At 31.9% G+C, this 24,017-nt stretch overlaps 1 protein-coding gene across 1 annotated transcript in view; it reads right to left on the bottom strand.

Annotated features, from left to right (window-relative positions):
* Window positions 1-24,017, bottom strand: part of LOC139486796 (uncharacterized) — a 110,616-nt gene that overhangs the window by 44,404 nt on the left and 42,195 nt on the right. Inside the window, exons 4-12 of the mRNA XM_071271767.1 lie at window positions 21,517-21,648; window positions 17,100-17,228; window positions 15,547-15,628; window positions 14,920-15,052; window positions 10,560-10,694; window positions 9,059-9,162; window positions 6,619-6,746; window positions 2,211-2,464; window positions 1,366-1,566 (exon numbers count right to left, since the gene is read on the bottom strand). Of these exons, the coding sequence (XP_071127868.1) occupies window positions 1,366-1,566; window positions 2,211-2,464; window positions 6,619-6,746; window positions 9,059-9,162; window positions 10,560-10,694; window positions 14,920-15,052; window positions 15,547-15,628; window positions 17,100-17,228; window positions 21,517-21,648 (1,298 nt within the window). The remainder of the gene's footprint in view (window positions 1-1,365; window positions 1,567-2,210; window positions 2,465-6,618; window positions 6,747-9,058; window positions 9,163-10,559; window positions 10,695-14,919; window positions 15,053-15,546; window positions 15,629-17,099; window positions 17,229-21,516; window positions 21,649-24,017) is intronic.

Genomic DNA, 24,017 nt, shown 5'->3' with positions numbered 1-24,017 from the left:
AACAATAAATGTGTAATGAACTCCCTTTGATATGCAGTATTTACCGATTGCACAGTGATGTAACACTGTTACTTTAACCTCGTTAGTTTCGTATGATCTCGTATATGCAAAGCAGTTAACAGGTAATGGGGCCCTGTACGGGTTATTTGCTGGATACGAATGTTGAAAGTTAGAAAATATAATAATGGGAAGTAAATGTTCTTTTAAAAAAATATTAAAAATGAAAGATTGATTTATAAAATTCTTCAACCATATATAAATGTCCTGTAATATTTAACATAAATGTAGATCACCCCTAGCCGAATTACGAGATTAACACATTGGATAATGATCGATAATTAGCAGGCGTTAATGTTTTAAAAATTCACCAAAAATGTAATCTATGAACAATGTTTGAAACCCAATCAATAATTAACACCTTTGGAAATAGAAGATCATAGAATGGTTGTGTTTTTACAACCATCAGCTGACTGACATTTGTATGACCTCGAGGCTTAAAATAGAATATGGGAAACTTTACCTGTGTACACATCGAGGACTTTTTTATAATCATATAAACACGAAAGAAACTGTTTTAAAACTTTATTTAAATAACACAAAGTAAATGTGAAATAATAAGGCAAAATAATGATGCATTCAAGAAAAATATACTTACCAAATTGCCGTTTCCGGTCAAAAATCTCGTCAGTTTTAATTAAGCATATCTAGCTGGCGATTATTTTCTATGCAATTAACCGAAATGCCACTTGTAAGGCTATGCATATAACCGGACAATTTAACATTAGATGAATGGGAAATGGTTTTGTGCAGGAGAAAAGTATGCAATTAACCGAATTATGATATTAAGCGGTATGCAATTAAGTGGAATCGACTGTATTATCACAAGTATTTCTATGTGAAATTTGTAATTTTTCGGACTGAGTTAAAAAACATAAAAAATTCAGGGCCAATTTTAACCCTTTGTGAACCTTCTCCTTTATTATTTCTTTTTTCAATTTGTTTTCTTAATAATGTTTAACCTGAATGAGAAGCGTTTAATGAACAAATAATTGAACTATTTGTATAAAAAAAAACACACTTTGATTTAATTTGACATTTATGACTGAAAAAAGTTTCTTTAAAGAATGTAGAAATCTGTATGTACAAAATAAACCCTATTATCTAATTTGCTGTTTCAGAATCTTAGATCAAGGGTGATTTAATTGTACCATAAAATGAGAATAATTTCACATCACTGATTTATTCTCCATTGTTTTAAGCTGTTGATAGTTAATAAAAATGTTCTTGTTGTGCGTTTTTTTTTTTTAAATATTACCCAGAATGCATAAATTCTAAACCGTTTTATTCTATAAGTTACAATCTTACCAGTATAACTGCTGGAGTAAGAAATTGCCATGTTATCTTCCACCAGGGAGAATCTGTACTGCCTGTCATGTCAGCAATATTATTCCACACCCGCTGGGCACCATATACCCACGCTAACAACATGCATTCACATAAAGTGATGAAAAACAATGAAAATTTTGTCACACTGTTCATCCAGTAAAATGAAATGTATAAACCTGCCTGAAAATATAAAATGTTGATTGCTAATCATTAGGGCAAAAGATTCAATGATGGTTATGTTAAGAGAATTCTATGTATACCATTCCATTACCTGGAGCAACAATTTCTGTATTTGTCAAAGACTGAAAATATAAAAAAATACTGAATAAAACCATTTTGTTTTGCAAGTCTCATTTGAGTCAAACAAGACACTTATTAGTGGCCAGAACAAAACTGGTGTTCATGCTTATAAAATAAAAACTAAAAAAAAAAATTACTTGTATCAAGAAAACCAAATGTTAAACTGTCTAACTGTGAAGAAAAAATTAGCTTTCTGGTCGAAACAATTTTTTAATAGATTTATCATTTTCAGACTTCAACTTATCAAAATGCAGGATTTGGTCTTATGAGTACAAATTTTGTACTTCAAGTACAGAGTAAAGTGTTATGACTGAGATCCTATAGAAATAGCATGATAAACAGATTTTCTGGTTTTCTATGTATAGAATTTTTCTAATTTCAGCCACTTTTTGCTTGTTTACTGGGATCACCCACTTAAAAGCTTCTCATTGTGTCTAGCGGCATATATTTTAATATCAATGTACAGAAAACCGAAAAGAGCATGATTACAAATTATTACTTGGTAATTTAGATAAGATTCTCACCTGAGTAACAGTTATAATGCTAAGCAATGATATAAGTAGACACACAGATCCCGCCATTATGTATTTAAACTTCCATCGGAATCGATATTTTTCTGGTAGGAGATGAAGTAATGCTGACACAACATTCTGTAAATGGACTGCATGAGTATCTAGTCCAACTAAAGCCAAGGATATAAATAACAGTCCAAGCCATAGTTTGGGTGAGGTAAATCCATATAATACTGATGGTACTATCACAAAACCTAGATCTATTGCTAAAAATAGAAACAAATATCAGATTATTCATAAAAATAAAAACAAACAGTAAATCCATATAATACTGATGGTACTATCACAAAACCTAGATCTATTGCTAAAAATAGAAACATACCATAAGGTCAAGGCCAAAAAGTAGAAAATAAGGTTATTGCAAAAAAAGAAAAAGAAAATTAAAAACCAATTGTTCAGAGAACAATTGAAGGTCTTTCCACTAGTAAAGATCTATTTTGATATGGAAATATGAAAAATCAGTTTAAAATGTTAGTTCCTATGGCTTTATGATGTATTAATATCAATTTAAAGCAAAGGTCAAAATCTAGAACGTCCTATTAACCTATGACCTTGACCTCAATTTCAAGGTCACAAACCAAGGATCTTAAATCAAAAGACCCTAGGTCTTTAATATGTTTGGTTAAAGAGTAATATCACTTTACGGGTAAACCTAAATATAAGATGGGCAAAAAACTCCCATTTATTATCTGCGCACCCTTTCAACCAAAATATACAAGTAAGGACATGTCGCAACTAACAATTTATGAAAAATTATTTGTCGATATGTCATACGGTATTTGAAAATCAGTGAAAATAAGCAAAAATCAAAATTTAGAACATGACCTTGACCTTTGACCTTGACCTCATTTTCATTTTTTAGGACCAAGGACCTCAAATCGGAAGACCCTAGGTCTCTATCACTTATGGTTTACCAGTTAGAAATGCATATTACTTATATCATTTACATAAGGGGAAATAACTCTCATATGGAGTCTCTGGAAAGCTTCGGTCCAAATGAATTGCCTAATCCTGAAGATGTAACGAGCAATTTGGTAAAATAAATTTGTCGTAATCTTTTACGGTTGTGAAGGAGTAGTGGCCACAAGAAAAACAGTGTTTGGGGAGATAACTCTTACAACGCAAAGTATTTGGTAACGCAGTTGTCAGTTTTAAAAGCGCATACACTTTACAATATCATATTCCAAATATCTAAGCGACATCTTTTGAAACATCAATACTACGCAAGAAAAAAATTAGGCGGAAGAAAAAAAAAAAAAAAAATTAAAAACCAATTGTTCAGAGAACAATTGTAGGTCTTTCCACTAGTAAAGATCTATTTTGATATTGAAATATTAAAAATCAGTTTAAAATGTTAGTTCCTATGGCTTTATGATGTATTTATATGAATTTAAAGCAAAGGTCAAAATCTAGAACGTCATATCAACCTATGACCTTGACCTCAATTTCAAGTTCACAAACCAAGGACCTTAAATCAAAAGACCCAAGGTCTTTAATATGTTTGGTTTATTAGTAATATCACTTTACGCGTAATTCTAAATGTAAGATGGGCAAAAACTCCCATTTATTGTCTGCGCACCCTTTCAATCAAAATATACAAGTAAGGACATGTCGCAACTAACAATTTATGAAAAATTATTTGTCGATATGTCATAAGGTATTTGAAAATAAATGAAAATAAGCCAAAATCAAAATTTAGAATATGACCTTGACCTTTGACCTTGACCTCATTTTTATTATTTTCGACCAAGGACCCCAAATCTAAAGACCCTATGTCTTTATCACTTATGGTTTACCATTTAGAAATGCATATCACTTAATTAAATGGAAAAGGGGGAATAACTCTCATATGGAGTCTCCGTAAAGCTTCGGTCCAAATGAATATCCTAATCCTGAAGATGTAACGAGCAATTTGGTAAAATAAATTTGTCGTAATCTTTAACGGTTGCGAAGGAGTAGTGGCCACAAGAAAAACAGTGTTTGGGGAAATAACTCTTACAACGTAAAGTATTTTGTTACACAGTTGTAAAGTTTTAAAGCATATAAACTATACGATACCATATTCCAAATATCTAAGCGACATCTTTTGAAACATCAATAATACGCAAGAAAAAAAATTAGGCGGAAGAAAAAAAAAAAAAATAATTAAAAACCAATTGTTCAGAGAACAATTGAAGGTCTTTCCACTAGTAAAGAGCTATTTTGATATTGAAATATGAAAAATCAGTTTAAAATGTTAGTTCCTATGGCTGTATGATGTATTTATATAAATTTAAAGCAAAGGTCAAAATCTAGAACGTCCTTTTAACCTATGACCTTGACCTCAATTTCAAGGTCACAAACCAAGGACCTTAAATCATGAGACCCAAGGTCTTTAATATGTTTGGTTAATGAGTAATACCACTTTACGCGTAATTCTAAATGTAAGATGGACAAAAACTCCCATTTATTGTATGCGCACCCTTTCAACCAAAATATACAAGTAAGGACATGTCGCAACTAACAATTTAGGAAAAAATATTTGTCGATATGTCATACGGTATTTGAAAATAAGTGAAAATAAGCCAAAATCAAATTTTAGAATATGACCTTGACCTTTGACCTTGACCTTATTTTCATTTTTTTGGACCAAGGATCTCAAATCAAGAGACCCTAGGTCTCTATCACTTATGGTTTACCAGTTAGAAACGCATATCACCTATATCACATACATAAGGGGGAATAACTCTCATATGGAGTCTCTGGATAGCTTCAGTCAAAATTAAAATCCTAATCCTGAAGATGTAACGAGCAATTTGGTAAAATAATTTTGTGGTAATCTTTTACGGTTGCGAAGGAGTAGTGGCCACAAGGAAAACAGTGTTTGGGGAGATAACTCTTACAACGTAAAGTATTTTGTTACGCAGTTGTAAATTTTTAAAGCGTATAAACTATACGATATCATATTCCAAATATCTAAGCGACAACTTATTAAACAACAATACTACGCAAGAAAAAAATTAGGCGGAAGAAAAAAAAAAAAAATAATAATAATAATAATAATAATAATCAGAACAAAAACAATAAGTCTTTCCACAGAAAAGTGGAAAGACTTAATAATAATAATAATCAGAACAAATTCAATAGGTCTTTCCACGGAAAGGTGGAAAGACCTAATAATAATAATAATCAGAACAAATTCAATAGGTCTTTCCACGGAAAGGTGGAAAGACCTAATTACCATCAATTTATTTCTTATAATAGAAGTATACCATCAGGCTATTGCTAAAAATAGGAATGAAACATAAGGCTATTGTAAAAATAGAAACATATGATAAGGTTATGCTAAAAAAGTAACATACAACCAATAATTGTTATTGTTATAAACAGAAACATAAAATTAAAAATATAAAATGAAATATTAATCATGTTCATTATGAAGTTTCAGTGAATAAAAGTATGCATGTTAAGATTAGAAAACAAATATCCAGTAAAAGAAATAGGAAACTGAATTCTCTGGAAAGCTCTAAACATTAAATTTGAATAATTAAGCTTTCTATATTTATAATTGCTTTCCTATTGATTGCTGGAATGGTACCTGAAATAGCAGGAAATTTAAAAATATATGACTTTTGATTTACTACAGTTGTAATAGTCCCCAAGAGTACCTTTTACCCAGTAGTTATTGCTTTTCACTGAATATTCCTTATGAAGATTGGTCTTATTTTAATGCCAGCATTAAACCTTTATATATTTATTTTTGGCTTCCTTCAATTATTTGATTTTATGGTAACATTCTCATTGGCATAGATTAAATTTCTGAAGTTATTTTGAAAGTTGAAAACAAGAATGTGTCCATAGTACATGGATGCCCCATTTGCACTATCATTTTCCATGTTCAGTGGACCGTGAAATTGGGGTCAAAACTTTAATTTGGCATTTAAATTAGAAAAATTATATCATGGGGAACATGTGCACTAAGTTTAAAGCTGAATGGACTTCAACTTCATCAAAAACTACCATGACCAAAAACTTTAACCTGAAGTGGGACAAAGGGACGAACAGACTAACCAACAAACAGATGCACAGACAAGAAAACATAATGCCCCTCTAATATCGAAGGTGGGGCATAAAAAGTACAAAGTTTTATCAATATAAAAATCATCAAAACATTTTGATGGTGAATTATTTTAAAGTTTTAATTTTGTTTTACTACAATTTTTATTGATATGAAATATTTTAACTAATGGCAATAATATTTGTCAAAAATTTAACACAAGTAAAGGATCATAAAGGTTTCTTTTCCCAAATTTTCGTAGGCAGTAACAGCTCAAATTATTTATATTGCTGCACTCATAACACAAATATATGTGTACAGTACCTGTTATATTAAGTGTGTCAGTAAGTTTCTGTCCCGTCTTTTCATTGTACACACCAACCAATGAAAACAGTGTAAACCCAGCAAATACCATACCAAACAAATGAGCCAGGGTTGTTAACAAAGCATTTCTGTAATAAAACAAAATAACTGTATAATTATTCAAGTCAAAAAGGCATTCAAAGTCGGAGAGCAAATGATTTGACATAATACATTCAAGCATCATAAAGTGAGTCATTGAGTCAAGATTGAAATTCTAGCTTTGGATGCCTTTTGTTTTAGTTTGTAAAGAGATCATTACTTTAATAATATACTGATATTTTTATTCATTTATCATAACACGAGTGCTTACTGAAATGTCTCGCCTTCTTTACTAACCATTGATTTTAAGTTGAATAGTCCTAAATATAAAGCTTTGCTACAACTATCACATAAACTTATCATGATCCAAGAAAATGAGGATGAGGTCCAGGTAAGGAAGTGTCTTGTTTTATCTTAATTTCAGATTTTAAACATTTATTTTCAATAGAACATGATGTTTTTTTTTCTTCTCCAAACAACTATAAATATTAGACAGAGGGATTTGTATGAAGCTCCATTTCAAATTTAGGCCAACACTTAAGAACAATGATGGACAATTAAACAATACATTTTTCACCCACTTCAATTCCCAACTAAGAGAAAGATATTGCTTTCATCAATTATATGACGCAAGAAACATATCGTACTTCATTATATATATAATAGAACAGGAAGATATTAGTTAACCAATTACACAGTGAAAATATTTGAGTCAATCCAATATCAAAGTCTGATAATTCATTTCTCTTTTATAAACAAAAATATCTAGAATTTCTACCATAAATTATTATGTTACAAAATATCATGATTATTGGTCATTTGTACTTGTATCCTATCATAAAGTCCAGTGAAATAGGAATATACTTTAAGATAAAGACGTGTATCACCGGTCATAGATATAAGAAGATGTGATATGAGTGACAATCTTATTGATGTATACCCACATCTCATTATATTCAAATTTTATACTGAACAAAGGACCGCCATCTGCAGAAGCATCAGAAAAGTACACCTTACAAACTTTTGGAAATGATGGTACCCAATGAAGGTTACTTAAATAAAAACAAATAAGGTCTTAAATAAACTTATTTGTTTGCTGGTGCTGCTAGACGAAATCGAAGCTTACATGTCAAAAAAAAATTTATACAATGTGCTGGAAATTTTCAAAATACAGTCCACTCTTGTTATCTCGAAGTCTGCCGGACAAAGATCAGGCCCATGTGAAAACTTAGACTCATCCAAAATTTCAATTCAATCTTAAGTTCGAGACGAGAGTTAACTGTACCAGCAATGATGAAAATAAAGATATTTTCACTACATTTTCTAATGGAACAATATGTGTGCTGATTAACACACTTGAGACAAATTTTGAAAAGAAAGGTTACAATATTGATGTCAGGCGTAAACTATAAATGCCTGTACCAAGTCAGGAATATTACAGTTATCATCCATTCATGTGATGTGTTTGAGCTTTTAATTTTACCATTTGATTGGGGACTTTCTGTATGGAATTTTCCTCTTGAGTTTGGTATTACATGAAGTGTGATTTTACTTTGACATGACCCAATAGTTTTGTAAAATCCAAAAAATACATACATTTTTTTGAAAAAATTAAGTATGACTTTTTTAATCATTTTTTGGTATTTGGTTTTGAAATTACTGATTACCATTTTTTGAGAGGGTTGATGTTTCTTTGAAATTTTAGTACCCTGGCATTAAGGGCATACGATACAGTAACAGGGGAGGTAATGATGATGCTAACGTAAATTGTTATTTTCGCGACATCAATCAGTCACTTATCGGGAAAAGATGCCATTTTCAGCTGATTTTATCATTCAAACTGATTTAATTTGAAAACGAGTGCATGGACCCCCATTTTTTAAATCGTCATTTTGTTTCATTTTGCAGGGAGATTATGTGGACCAAATTTTATAAAACTGTAAATAGTGCAATTTTTTTAATTTTGATAAATATACAGCAAAAAATTACGTTTTTTTTCTCAATTCATGACCATTTGATAAATAGGAGTTATTTCTGAACAAAAAATGCATAAATTTTTAGAATACTTATAAAATACAGAAATTACAAATTATTTAACAAAAAACATTTTGTGTTCATCTTTTAAAACAAAAAAGTTATGTCTTTCTTTCGAAAAGAATTCCGAAATTTTGAGCAAATATACAAAATTTCAACCTCATTTAACTCAAAAAGTAGCACATGAAGGTATATTGTTTATTACATATTTGATTTAATTGGGTAAAAAATATTCATCAACTTGTAAATACAGGATCAAAACTGTATCGTATGCCCTTAAGAACATCCTGTCCTACTCCGTAGAAAGTCACAAAGGGAGATAATTTACCTGAAACAATGACTGTGGAAGTGTGAATATCCTGACATTAATGTAATGCATCCTGTTCCTATTCCAAGGGAGGTAACCATTAACTGTCCTGCATCAACCCATATCTACAATGAATTTATATCACAAAACTTTTAAAAACCTTAAAACACACTGCATTTGTTTGCACCTGTCTTAGGTCAGGAACATGTTGTTAAGTTTGCTGTTTGTTGATGTGGTTCATAAATGTTTTTGTTTTTATAAAGATTAGACCAGTGATTTTTTTCCTGTTTGAATTGTTTTACACATTGTATAGCTTGCTGTTCAGCCCGAGCCAAGGCTTTGTGTTGAAAGCCATACTTAGACCTATAATACGGTAGTTTTCTTTTTACACACTCTGACTTCCTTTTTCAATCAAAACTGTACTTTGTTTATAACTTAAAAAATACAATGTAATGAAGGATAAAAGCATAAGACCTGAAATTTAAGTGTTTAAATTTGAACATATGAATTTAGCAAAGTTAAAACAAAAACATCTACATTATGAAATAAATGCTGCAAACTCTATAAATCTTACAGAACTTCCTACAACATCTACCTCCCACAATACATTTTCTTTTCCTCAAATGTCATTATCCTTTGGCATTACATTTTTTATATGCTTCCTTATTGTGATGACCTTCAAATGTAAATAATGATAGTAACTTCCAGAATTTATGATGTTAATACCATTGATATTGCTGTTTTATGTCTCAATAAGTTTGTAGAAAATTTCATATAGAAAAATAGCAAATATTTAAACCACTTATCTCCTAACCAATTCTGACATTTCAAAAGTACATGTACTACATACTGTAACATGTCTGATTATCAGATATGTCAAGACTAATCTATGAAATATACTGTAACATAGTTGTCAAAAAAAACACTGGTAATAATTGCAAACTTCACATTACATGTATCACAAATGTGAAAAGAAAAAGACTTTAATTTCAATTTCATTACAATAATAATAGAATTTTGTCACTTAGTCCTTATAACTGCAGTGTATTCTAAATGATTGAAGACCTACCAGGAAAGTTTTTTAATTATGAAGAAAAATCGTTATTTGCTCCTTCTCTGCTTATAATTAATCTCATGGAATTAAGGGGTAAGAGCAGAGACTGGATGGCTAGGAGTCAGAATAATGTGTCCCTGTAGAGTGACATATCTTACAGCAAATTTCAACCTTGTAAACTAGTAAAAATTCAGCTTAATAAGATGTAGTACGAGTCTGTTCAAATTCATATCATGTCAACATGTTCTCATCCTGAATATCACATTTAATGGCTGTTAAACATCCATTCATCTATCCAGCCAGCCAAAATGCTTGAATATGCTGGAGTCAATTTCGCAAAAAACTTAAGACTAAGATTGGTCTTAAGTATACTGATTTATTCATGACTTATGATCAATCTTAGTCGTAAGTTTTTTTGTGAAATCCACTGCAGGTCTTACTGATATAAGTAATAATAAATATAGTCACCTGTAGTATACCTAGAGCTTCCCAGTTAAGATTGAGGAAGACTTTAATGCCTGTTACTGCTCCCTCCTCAAAACAGGTTCTTACTAATATAGTAATCAAAAACGTCATAGGAATAGGAAAGGATATATAAACAGTCTGAAAAATAAAGAAATGTACAATTATTCAGCTTTAAATTCAATGAGCAAAATGACGTTCCTTGCTGGTTTCATCTCAAAATTATAAAAATGCCAACAAAATATTAAATCAATCCCATCAAAAGGAGCAGAGAAAACATTGATGAAAGTTTTTTTCTTTAAATCAGATGGTCAGATGGACAAATGAACAGGGTTGAGCAGTTACTAGACCTGCTTCCATCTTTGGCGCCTTAGGTAAAAATCTAAATAGTTCAAATTCCGTACAAAAACAAACATTTTTCTCCGTTTTATTAGTACATTAATCAACTCAACTCTTTTACTTATCACTCTATCAAAATCACTCAAGCAAAATCTGTCTTCGATTGATAATGAAGTTCTTTACAAGGTATGAACTATTAATTTCCTGTAGTAAATCACTTCAGAAGTTATTACATTGATTTTTCATTATCTTCTTAAACTAATTAATGGTCTTCAAAAAACTTCAAACAAGCTAATTTCTTTGATAACAGTATTTTTTTGTTTATGGCATAATATATGAAAAAAATATGACAGAAACAACTTATCAACATCTGAGGGTCTGGATGCCAGGTTTACAAAATACAGAATAATTAACAAATACTCTTAAAAAATTGCGCCCAAAAAAATTCAGAATTTAGAAAAACAGACTAAAAAGGAGCAAAAATAATAATGGGATAGCTTAAATATATAGATAATACAGAACTCGAGGCTCTCATAGGGAACCATGTTTGGTTTCATTCGATTCAGTGCTCCTCTAGAAGAAGCATTTGTATGTATTTTTGGATAGATGAGCTGAAAAGGGTTTATTTTTCAACCAATTGAGAGAACAAATATTGCCAATTCAAAAAAGACATTTCGGTCCAACTTATTAAATTTTTCATGAACTAAGGGACGACATCAACAGATCAATGTAAGATAAAAAACTTAATTCAAATAGTTTGGGGTGGGGGTGTTGATCTAATGCAAGATTTGGTTATACGACATTGATTTTTACATATATCCATATGGGTCAATCAATTTTTCCCAAATTAAGTTAAGACAGGAGGGTGGGGTCAGTGAAAAAACTATGTGAATTAAGTTTTTTATCCTTCATGGAACTTTTGATGTCGTCCCTAAACTGACCAACAAGAAATTGACCTCCAGGTAATTTTGGGGTTTTGTTACACATCACTACAGATTTTGGGGACACTTATCCTTTTGATGTGATATATCATCAACAACTTTTGCACAGTGGAATGAGACATTTAAAGACATCAAATTAGTATTCTGCATTAATGTTTTGTCATGGATACATGATATAGATTCTACAATGGAAGTGAGTGTGATACAATATTTCTACTAGTCATTTCACATCAATAAAATTCATGAGAGCTTCACATGAACTGATATCACGTGAATTGTACATAAAAATTTTGTTCAAGGTGAATTCAAATGAATTTCATGTGAGATACCCATTAATTCAATTTCACTTGAAATCGATGCGAGTCAAATTTGTAAATCAGACTATTTATCTTTTTGATGATCTGCAAACATTGTTAAATATCTAGCTCTATTACATCATCAGACATGGTTGCCTTTTTTCTTAATGTCAAAGTAGCAAAGTCTGTTGAAAAAAATGCCGCCATAATTGAATTTTGACCGCTAAAGAACTGTGATCAAGCAAATCACATGTTGATTGTACAGAAAAAAATCAAGTTCAACCATTAAGGAAATGTATATCAGTTTACTAAGAATAAGGAAAATACATATATCTAATAGTTACACCCACATATATACGGATTAGGGATGTCAAAAGATCTGAAATTGAATACTCGGATACTCGGTCATACTACTCGAGTACTCGGGAGTACTCACGATTTCTTGGCTGAATCTTAAACGTCTATTGAACAGTTTAGATTTCAAGTGGGATGCAGTGTTTTTCTTTTTACCTGTCATAAACATATTAGCGAAATACAAACATGCTGTAAACATAGCTTGATCCAATGTTTTTTGTGTCAATTAAACAATGAACTCCCGATTGCCGTTTCTACAAAAAGAACTATCATAATAACAATTATTGTTTGTGTACAAGTGTTCAGGAATCAAATTCCAGTAAAATCAAAAATGTTTGCATATAAAGTCCGACAAAGTAGACAATATATTTATCATATGTTCCTGAGAAGTTCGTATTTTTTTATAATACGACGTGTCAATTAAATTGTCAACAGCAAATTGACAAATCGACTTCAAATTACTTCTGCTTTTTTGTAATGCTCAGTCTTACTTTTTCTTTGTTCTGTTATTTTGCACTATCGTTTGTTTGATGTCTTTTTTTTTAGCCATGACGTTGTCTCTTTAATTTTGACTTTTGTGTTTCAATGTCGCTCTCGTACTTTCGCCTATCTTTCAATTGTAAATTAAACAATTATAGTTAAGTTTTAAACACACAGTAATTAAATTGAATTAAATGTATATCTCATACCAATCACATTTACTGAAGTCTTGATTAACAAACAAAGGTACGTTTTTATGGCTTGTAATGAGTAAATTATTAATCAATGAAATTGTTGATCCGTTACAAACACCGTTAAAATTGTCTTTAATCAGTTGCGTAGGGATCACAGCAGGTCACTTTGAATGTTTGAATGGTTTTTTTTTGTTCTTGTTTAGAAATATGATCTGGTCAATAATTTCAGACGAAAGATTGGGTTGACTGTTAATTTTTGTTACAAGTAGTACACATGAAAACATTCCCTCGGAATGAAAGGACATTGCTGGTACTACTATAACAAATAGTATCGCCAGGATAAACATATTTATGTTGTTAATTGATTTTAAAAAATGGATTTGGTTATTACGAATGGGTAGTTCAACGAAACTAAAGTGAGTGGAAATGTGAAGAGAAATATCTCAAGACGTATAACAGACAATCGAGTATCCAAGTACTAAAACTGTACTCGACTACTCAGCCTTTCGAGCGAGTACCCGAGTACTCGAGTACTCGTTGCCATCCCTAATACGGATATATAATTATCACCTTATAAATTTCTTACAAGGTAATACAAATGAAACTTAATATTTTTATCCATTATACAAAGATATCAGAAAATAATAAACAACACAAAATCAATAGATTATCATTAACAATGATGAGAGAAACTTGAGTATTTGCTGAGCTATTCAGTTTTGACATTACAACTAATTTTTGCTATTTTCAGTGCTACTTCCTAAGTCGTATTTGTTCTCAGCATAAAAGACACATATCAAGTTCTGACCTTAATGAAATAAGTTCAGATTTTTGTTCTTTCTTATTTTCTTATCAATTAACTGACAAAGAGGTCTTTTCTAACTCACTCACTCAGATATCAATTAACCAACATTTTCCATATTGATATGCAATATTGGCATCATATAGCAATGTCCAAAACGGGTCGACAAACTGAGATTGACAAATCAACATAATGAAAAGACATCTGTTAATTCTCCGGGATAGTATTTCTAATTTCAGCATCTTTTAATTTATGTGTCTTTGAAATATGAATATCTCACATTTCCTTTATCTATGTCTATTCTCAAAGATCCATGGATTCTTAATAAACTCCATGGATTCCTAATAAACTGTTGATTCATCATTATTTATGAGATACCAATTTTCATGGATTTAGAAGGTACAGATGAACCAAGAATTTAAACTAAATTTTCTATAGACTTGTATGCAGATTTTGATAAAACCATGAAATTAAAAATCAACAAAAATAAAAAATTTCCTCAATCCACAAAACATTGTACCCGCAATAATAAATAAGTCTACACCTACTGTGTACTTTGATCTAATACTGACCTTTCCTATGGACTGTGGACCTCTGATAATAACAAAGTAGACTACGGTCCAACCCAGGATCAATACCAGCAGTAAACGCCACTGGACATCTCACAAACTCTCTATACCATTTGATATGTTTAATACTGACCTTCCTATGGACTGTGGACCTCTGATGATAACAAAGTAGACTACGGTCCAACCCAGGATCAATACCAGCAGTAAACGCCACTGGACATCACCCAAACTCTCTATACCATTTGATATGTTTAATACTGACCTTCCTATGGACTGTGGACCTCTGATGATAACAAAGTAGACTACGGTCCAACCCAGGATCAATACCAGCAGTAAACGCCACTGGACATCACCCAAACTCTCTATCCCATTTGGTATGTTTAATACTGACCTTTCCTATGGACTGTGGACCTCTAATGATAACAAAGTAGACTACGGTCCAACACAGGATCAATACCAGCAGTAAACGCCACTGGACATCACCCAAACTCTCTATACCATTTGATATGTTTAATACTGAATTACTGAAAATATATAATCAAATAAAACAGATATCATAATTTATCAAGATAGTGATGAAAACAAAATTGTGACACTTTCTTTTTTAAAACGGCTGCTCAAAACCATTAGTGTAAACTTTTTAAACCTCCAAATTCTGGGAGAAATAAGGCCATGGTAACTTTTCATGGTTGAAAACACATCATATTGATATACACGTACTGTACCCATTTGTCAAAAGACAGTTATGTTAGCGACATAAAAATGGAAAGAAAGAAAACTACAACAGTGCTGAAAGTGGTCAAGATACAATAATTCTTTACTTTTCTTCTGTGTATTAGCCTCCTTTAAGTAGGAGCACCTCCGAATGGAGTATTTACAATAATAAAATTTGTAAAATAATGTTAACTCCTGTTAAAATTTCAAGAATTTTTCAAGATATCAAACTCATCTGTTTTATAATGTACTTTATACTTTTAATTTGAATTCCTATTTTTTCAGTTACAATTTTAATACTTACTAGAAATATGTAGAATGCTGCAATGATGGGTCTGTACTATCTGTACTATTAACTAAATAAATACTTGTATTGTGTGAACATCCTGAAAATAAAATGATAAATAATGAGTAAAACTTACTAGAAGTCATGCTGGTTAACAAATACAATGCCCTGCCACGTGCACATGTCTGGTCTGTTTTTATATGTTTGATGTGTGATTTAAACCTTTTTTCAACTTTTTTATAGTTGTTCTCTTGTTGTGATGTTATGCCACTGTCCCAGGTTGGAGGAAGGGTTGAGCGCTCAAAAGCATGTTTAACCCTGCAACAATGTTTATGTGCCTATCCCAAGTCAGGAGCCTGTTGTTGGGACGTATTCATTGGTTCATGTCTCTCATATTTGCTTTTTATGAATTGTTTTACTATAAATTAGGCTGTTTTCTCAATTGCATTGTTTCATATTTGTCATGGTGGAGCCTTTTATAGGTGAATATAAAGTATGGGTTTTTCTCATTGTTTGTGGCTATATGATTGCTCCTAATTGCTTACTTCCACTTCATATGACAGGGGCAGATCCAGCCATTTTAAAAAGGGGGAAGGGGGGGGGGGGGGTCCCAACCCAGGACAAAGGGGGGTTCCAACTATATGTCCCCATTCAAATGCATTGATCAGCCAAAAAAAAGGGGGGGGTTCCAACCCCTGAAACCAACCCCCACCCCCCTGGATCCGCCAATGTATGATCTTTTGTGTATAGTTGTCTCATAGACAAACATACCTCATCATCATATTTTTATAACAATAGAAAGGTACAAAATCTAGTCAAATCCTTATGTCCAAGATTTATCAGGAACATAAAACATCACATAACAACCTGGAGGCTTAGAGGAGCCAGAATGAGTCACCAAGCAACTTTACTCCTTATTGACATGAGAGAACATAAACTCTGAAATGTTTAATTACAAAATTTTTTTGTTTATATCAAGCCTCTACATTTTAAAAACATGTTGCCTGATGGTTTCAGTAGAATTATTTTTGATTTTTTTTAGTAAAATCAAAGATTGCTAATGTCTACCAAGTTTTTCTTTAAGAGACAATAACTCATATATAAGGCCAATTTACATCAGTAATGTTAAGTTAGTCATTCTGTACCATTTAACTTTATTAGTGTTAAAGTACATGTACAAGTATATTGCCGTAATGGCAAGTTTAGAATTTTCCATTGTATAAAATGATAGATTTTTATTTTATTTTATGACTGTTTTTTTTAGTCTTTGCATTGTCATTTAACTTTTGACTAAATACATTGGTATTTATCACCCCTCTTTTGCACTGTATTCATGTCAGGCGCGGATCCAGAGGGGGGGGTTCTGGGGCTTGGAACCCCCCTTTTTTTGGACGATCAATGCATTTGAATGGGGACATGTAATTGGAACCCCCCCTTTGTCCTGGGTTAGGAACCCCCCCTTTTAAAAATGGCTGGATCCGCCCCTGCATGTATATCTATTAGATGAAACTGAGGTCACAAATTATACTAATTTCAGCTTGTGTACTGTTAACTTGTAAAAGTATAAATACCTTGATATGTACAATTCCACGACTGATCTGAACAAATTGATATGAAAAACATGAAGAAAGACCATACTGTTGTCGTGTTAAAACAAAAACTCATGGCTCCTGACACACACACCATACACACTCCTATACCTGCAAAATAATATTATATATTTTTAATGTATACTACTATTCTTTACCAACAGATTTACTATAAATTGAAGAAGGAAAGTGGATTTCCAGAAATAACATGATCTGGAACTTTGGTAATAATTTACAGAAAGAAGAATAATTGCCCCCAAAACAACTAGCAGAGGAGGTGAGATTTTTAGCTCAGTGTTCAAGGCCTCACAGTGATTTTGAGACAAAGAACAGTAATAATAGAGCTTTTCCTTTGCTTTTTATTTGCTTGTTTTTTATTTTTTTGTTTTTCATTTTGTTGTTGTTGTGCATGTATCCATTTTCAATCACAGATGGATACCCTATATCCTTTATTTTCCAATTCTAATATGACGTCCTTATTATGTTTTGTAAACAAAGCCGTGTTCTAATGAGCACAAAAATATGTTTGACACATGCGTACAAACTTACTGTTTATATTAAAGTTATTTCCATCGTTATCCTATAAAATATATACATTCAAGTAGCTTACATAAACTTTTACAATATATGTTATATCGAACAACATATATTTACCCTGCTCGTACTTTTTAAACTTATTAAATATGAAATGTAATGTACAGACTCCTTGGGGAGGAAACAGGAACAGCTAAACATTTTTACGGTATTTTCGTACACTTCGACCTATAAAAATACTGTATTTGTCCTATTAGAATCGAAATAATTCCTTCATGTCATGCTCTATGCTCATTTTAAAGTCATAAAAAACCTCAAATTAAAAAAAAGTTATGCATATTTTTTTATAACTAAATGGATAGTTTTCATTATACAACTTATGCACATATACTTTTTCTGAGGAAAATTCTTTAATTTGTCCACATCTAGAAGAAGTTTACTCATTTTTAATTGCTTCCTTGCAGGAAGCAATTCGCCAACATATTTTCCGTATGCATAGTGACCTGAGCGAAACTCTCGTCGTAAAAATCTGGAGATCACAATTAGTAACACATGGATCTGTCATTTAAATAAACAATTATCTGATTGTACATATTAAACATGTGCTCAATACCCATGCTTTTTGTCATTTGTTTACTATAAGGTGATAATTGGTAAACTTCGGCTTCAAAACACGGCATTTAATGAGCAGTCATATTTGTCAAATCATAACACACAGAGAGAAAAAAAATTGACGATTATACGATATAAAAGGTGTAAAAAATGAGAAAATCGTGCAGAGCACTTTGTTTATGATATATATATGCATTGGTTCAAGAATTGGATAAACATTATTTTTCACCACTCACTCGTTTCATATGACTTTAACATGGGTAGGCATCATATTTGACAAGATTTTACACCTCGCTAACGCTCAGTGTAAAATATCGACAAATAAAATACCTACCCATGTTAAAATGAGCATAGAGCACGACATGAAGGAATTATTTCTTAATTAGACAATTAAAGAATCCTGAAAGACCATCCAATTCACTGGGTGTTTTTATTTATCTATAGAAATAATATAAAATGCATGTTCAAATTAGATGTGTCTTGTTTGAGTGGTCCAAGCACCTCTTGAGATACCTGACATTCAAAATATGAATCAGTGAAAGGGAGTATAGTGGGTAGCAGGTTCATTTTAAATCATAACTCTGGATGAGTGATTAGACAATAAACATATTATCTACCAACCCTTAAACTACAACCCCTGTTCAATATATACACAAATAATTCTTATATGATTTGCATATTAGGGATTCCGTTGATATGATTGGTCGAGAGATTTACTTCTGGATGTTGATCTTGACATAGGTTATTTTTTGATAGACAAGGCTGACCAAACTTCTTTTTGTAACCAATGTAAACAAGATGAAGGCGCTGATAACACTGACGTTACCAAATTTATTTTCAATGCATGTTAATCGTTAAATAAAATAATACACAAAAACATTCGTTTTAATGATGATATAGGGTTATTGCATGAATATTGGTGGATATTGTCCTGAGTAGAATTTTATATTGCACGAGCTTGAGAGTGCAATATATATTCTACGAGGGACAATATTCACCAATATTCATGCAATACTCCTTTTATTGTATAGCAATATAATATTTGCAAGTAAACTAGAGGCTCTAAAGAGCCTGTGTCGCTCACCTTGGTATATGTGAATATTAAACAAAGGAAGCAGATGGATTCATGACAAAATTGTGTTTAGGTGATGGTGATGTGTTTGTACATCTTACTTTACTGAACATTCTTGCTCCTTACAATTATCTCTATCTATAATGATCTTGGCCCAGTAGTTTCAGTGGAAAATGTTAGTAAAAATTTACAAATTTTATGAAAATTGTTAAAAATTGACTATAAAGGACAATAACTCCTTAGGGGGTCAACTGACCATTTTTGTCATGTTTGACTTATCTTTAGGTCTTACTTTGCTGTACATTATTGCTGTTTACAGTTTATCTCTATCTATAATAATATTCAAGATAATAACAAAAAACGTCAAAATTTTCTTAAAATTACCAATTATGGGGCAGCAACCCAACAACCGGTTGTCGGATCCATCTGAAAATTTCAGGGCAGATAGATCTTGACATGATAAACAATTTCACTCCGTCAGATTTGCTCTAAATGCTTTGATTTTTGAGTTATAAGCCAAAAACTGCATTTTACCCCTATGTCCTATATTTAGCCATGGCAGCCATCTTGGTTGGATGGCCGGGTCACCGGACACATTTTTTAAACTACATACCCCAAAGATGATTGTGGCCAAGTTTGGATTAATTTAGCCCAGTAGTTTCAGAGGAGAAGATTTTTGTAAAAGATCACTAAGATTTACGAAAAATGGTTAAAAATTGACTATAAAGGGCAATAACTCCTTAAGGGGTCAACTGACCATTTCGGTCATGTTGACTTATTTGTAAATCTAACTTTGCTGAACATTATTGCTGTTTACAGTTTATCTCTATCTATAATAATATTCAAGATAATAACCAAAAACAGCAAAATTTCGATAAAATTACCAATTCAGGGGCAGCAACCCATCAACGGGTTGTCCGATTCATCTGAAAATTTCTGGGCAGATAGATCTTGACCTGATAAACAATTTTACCCCATGTCAGATTTGCTCTAAATGCTTTGATTTTTGAGTTATAAGCCAAAAACTGCATTTTACCCCTATGTCCTATATTTAGCCGTGGCAGCCATCTTGGTTGGATGGCCGGGTCACCGGACACATTTTTTGAACTACATACCCCAAAGATGATTGTGGCCAAGTTTGAATTAATTTAGCCCAGTAGTTTCAGAGGAGAAGATTTTTGTAAAAGATTACTAAGATTTACGAAAAATGGTTAAAAATTGACTATAAAGGGCAATAACTCCTTAAGGGGTCAACTGACCATTTCGGTCATGTTGACTTATTTGTAAATCTTACTTTGCTGAACATTATTGCTGTTTACAGTTTATCTCTATCTATAATAATATTCAAGATAATAACCAAAAACAGCAAAATTTCCATAAAATTACCAATTCAGGGGCAGCAACCCATCAACGGGTTGTCCGATTCATCTGAAAATTTCTGGGCAGATAGATCTTGACCTGATAAACAATTTTACCCCATGTCAGATTTGCTCTAAATGCTTTGGTTTTTGAGTTATAAGCCAAAAACTGCATTTTACCCCTATGTTCTATTTTTAGCCATGGCGGCCATCTTGGTTGGTTGGCGGGGTCACCGGACACATTTTTTAAACTAGATACCCCAATGATGATTGTGGCCAAGTTTGATTAAATTTGGCTTAGTAGTTTCAGAGGAGAAGATTTTTGTAAAAGTTAACGACGACGGACGCAGGACGACGACGGACGACGACGGACGCAGGACGACGGACGCCGGACGCAAAGTGATGGGAAAAGCTCACTTGGCCCTTCGGGCCAGGTGAGCTAAAAATGGTTTAAACTAAGATTTTGTCGTGGATGACGTCATGAATTTTGAAGATTTATTGCACTAGTACAATATTAGAATTTATTGCACCCTTACTTTTGGTTTTTAAGTTTACTTTTTATCAGATAGTAAATTTCATTGAGTACATATTTTTGCCTTAACAAACAAATATATTCATGTGCCAGTCCTATTCAATTACACAAATATACAATTCACATGATAGAGGTAACAAGTGTTGAAAAATATATTCCCTTTCTCCAATTTTAAAGAATTATTAGGATTAAACGCCTTTTTAAAGGAATTTATTCGTGTATGAACGAGGTATGAACTCGACCAATTCACTCACAAACAATCCTATAATAAAATTACAGGAGTTGCATTACCTTTCATTAATGGCAGAACACCCCATGCTGTGATTGGTCCACCTCTAGCATATTGTCCTAGAATCATTTCTAAATATAACAGGGGAAATCCAAACACTAACATCAGCACCAAATAAACCACAAAGAACACACCTAAAATAAAAGTTATATTTTTATAATAAATTTTAATTGCAAGAATATACAAATCTTATTCCATCGGATTCACATCATTTTCCATACTGTAAACCAAATCATGATTGTAAGAGATTTTTTTTAGTGACTCCAAACATAGCATCCACAGTAAATTTTTGTGCATACCAAAAACTTGGTTCTACTCTTGTATAAATACAGAAACAATTAAGATTATAAAATTGTCAAAATAAATTGCAGCCAAGTTGGATGGAAAGGGACACAAAAGGAACTGTCCAAGAAATTGAGTTGGTTTATAGTAAATACACCATAAAGAAAATATAATGAAGTCAAAGTAAAATAAAGAGATTAATGACCATCAATAAATGTTCATTTCCCTCAATGACATTATCGTCCTTCCCAACACCTATATCACTCTGCTGTGTCACTCCGTAATTCTGGTATCAAGGCTTCAAAACGAGACCAGGCATTATCAGGGACGTCACAATGAGAGAGGAGAAGTTATCGGGGACATCACAATGCAAGAGACGTTATCAAGCTTGCTTTCGTCAAGCGTAAAACTTGGGAAGAGCTGAACTGACCAGTAATTATTATTATTTTTATTTATAAGGTACATTTATTTTAAACAGATAATCTGGTTTTCTATGTATAGATATAGTAAACAATCAGCTGTTCGACACAATGTGAAACTGAGAGCTCACAAACATGTTCAAGTTCCACCACACCCTATATTTGCATGTCCAAGGTTAAGGGCCTGCAATTGTTTTCGTTGGTTGTTGTTTGCCATATGTGGGTTTTTTTGTTGTTGTTATTTAGTTACTTATAATGTCATATATCAAGCTGATTTGGGTTTTTGGGGGATTTTTTTTCCTTCATTTATTTCACCTTTTATTATTTTTGGTCTTTTACAACTTTGTATAGGATATGGGATAATTCGTTGATGAATGTAGTATGGTGATACATAGCTGCTAAATTCTGCTTCATCTGGACACTTTTGGACATTTGTCTTATTGGAAGTCATTACGTATACACATTTCCTTATTACATCAAGATATTCATAATATTAAATTTTAATGTATATATTTTTTCAATTTAAAAACTTCTAAAAGAAAATTTAAGAAAAGATAATATACAAGTTTTTAAATGTTGTCCTCACAGGGACCCATATCTAACTATCCTGATCATTAAGAAACATAACTCCTTGATTTCTTTTTTTTATAGTGACCAACTTTTAGTGGAGTATGTCTCACTTAACTAAATATATTCTAATAAAAAATATATGGTAATTATTGGACAAACAATATCTGAGAGATGAACTGAGATGTAAAACTCGATTTCAGTATCTAAAATGAAGTTCAGAAAGACCATCCTAGGGGGTCTCATTGGGGGGTTCTGATCCCGGATCCCGCTTACTGTTTTGTCAGATTCCCGTATCCCGCTTACACTGTGTACGTAAGCAATTTTCATTTTTTTGTCATTTCCCGGGTCCTGCTAGACCTCATTTCTCGTTTTCCCCGACACAATAATTTGACTTTCACGTGTCACGCTTACAAAAAATCGGCAATCCTGCGTAACGCTTAGACCCCAATGAGACCCACATCCTATAACAAGACAATGTTCCACTCCCCATAGTAACAATGCATAATTACACAAAGTTATATGATTGCAGTAAACTTAATTTTCAATAAATAATTGTAATAAAGAACGGGACATTGTTGTTGGACTTTTAAGACACCATCACTTCCTACAATAACAGGAGAATGTCCCAAGCTGTCTTTTGTAAATACAGCCTATAGTTCTGTTTGCTAAAATTGTCTCTTATGCCTTACATGTACTAATGTTCTCATAACACTTAATTTCAGGAAAAACATGGTTCTAAAATTAATATAAGAGTGCATTTATCTTTGATGTTTAATTTTAACTTGATTTTCTATTTCAAAAGATTCAAGTTCATTGAAATTAATATTGAGTCCTTTGAAGGTCTGTATAATAGAAAGAAATTATATGGTGTATTGATCACTTCATCAAAATCATAACATGCACATGAAAAAATTAAAAGCAGAAGTCATTAGAACAGTGCTTTATATTTTCTGTGTTTAATTGTTTATTGGCTTACTATTGATCCTGTTTGATTTATAATTTGGAGGTATTTTTGCCTTATGCACTTGAGGCATTAATTGTAATATTTATAGATTTAGTATTTATTTATCAAAAGCTTACAAAACCTTTAAACAGACTTATTAAGAAGGGATATAGTTATGATACTGTTGTCAGGTCATTAAAGATTGCATATTTTGGTTTTAATATTGATTCACTTATAGGGTCTTTGCATCGGAACTAAACACATTTATTTAAAAAACAGGCGTTGGCAT

The sequence above is a fragment of the Mytilus edulis genome, chromosome 8, assembly GCF_963676685.1.
Source record: "Mytilus edulis chromosome 8, xbMytEdul2.2, whole genome shotgun sequence".
Taxonomy (NCBI): Eukaryota; Metazoa; Mollusca; class Bivalvia; order Mytilida; family Mytilidae; genus Mytilus; species Mytilus edulis.
Note: the sequence above shows the minus strand (reverse complement) of the source record. Positions and strands in the feature narration are given on the sequence as shown.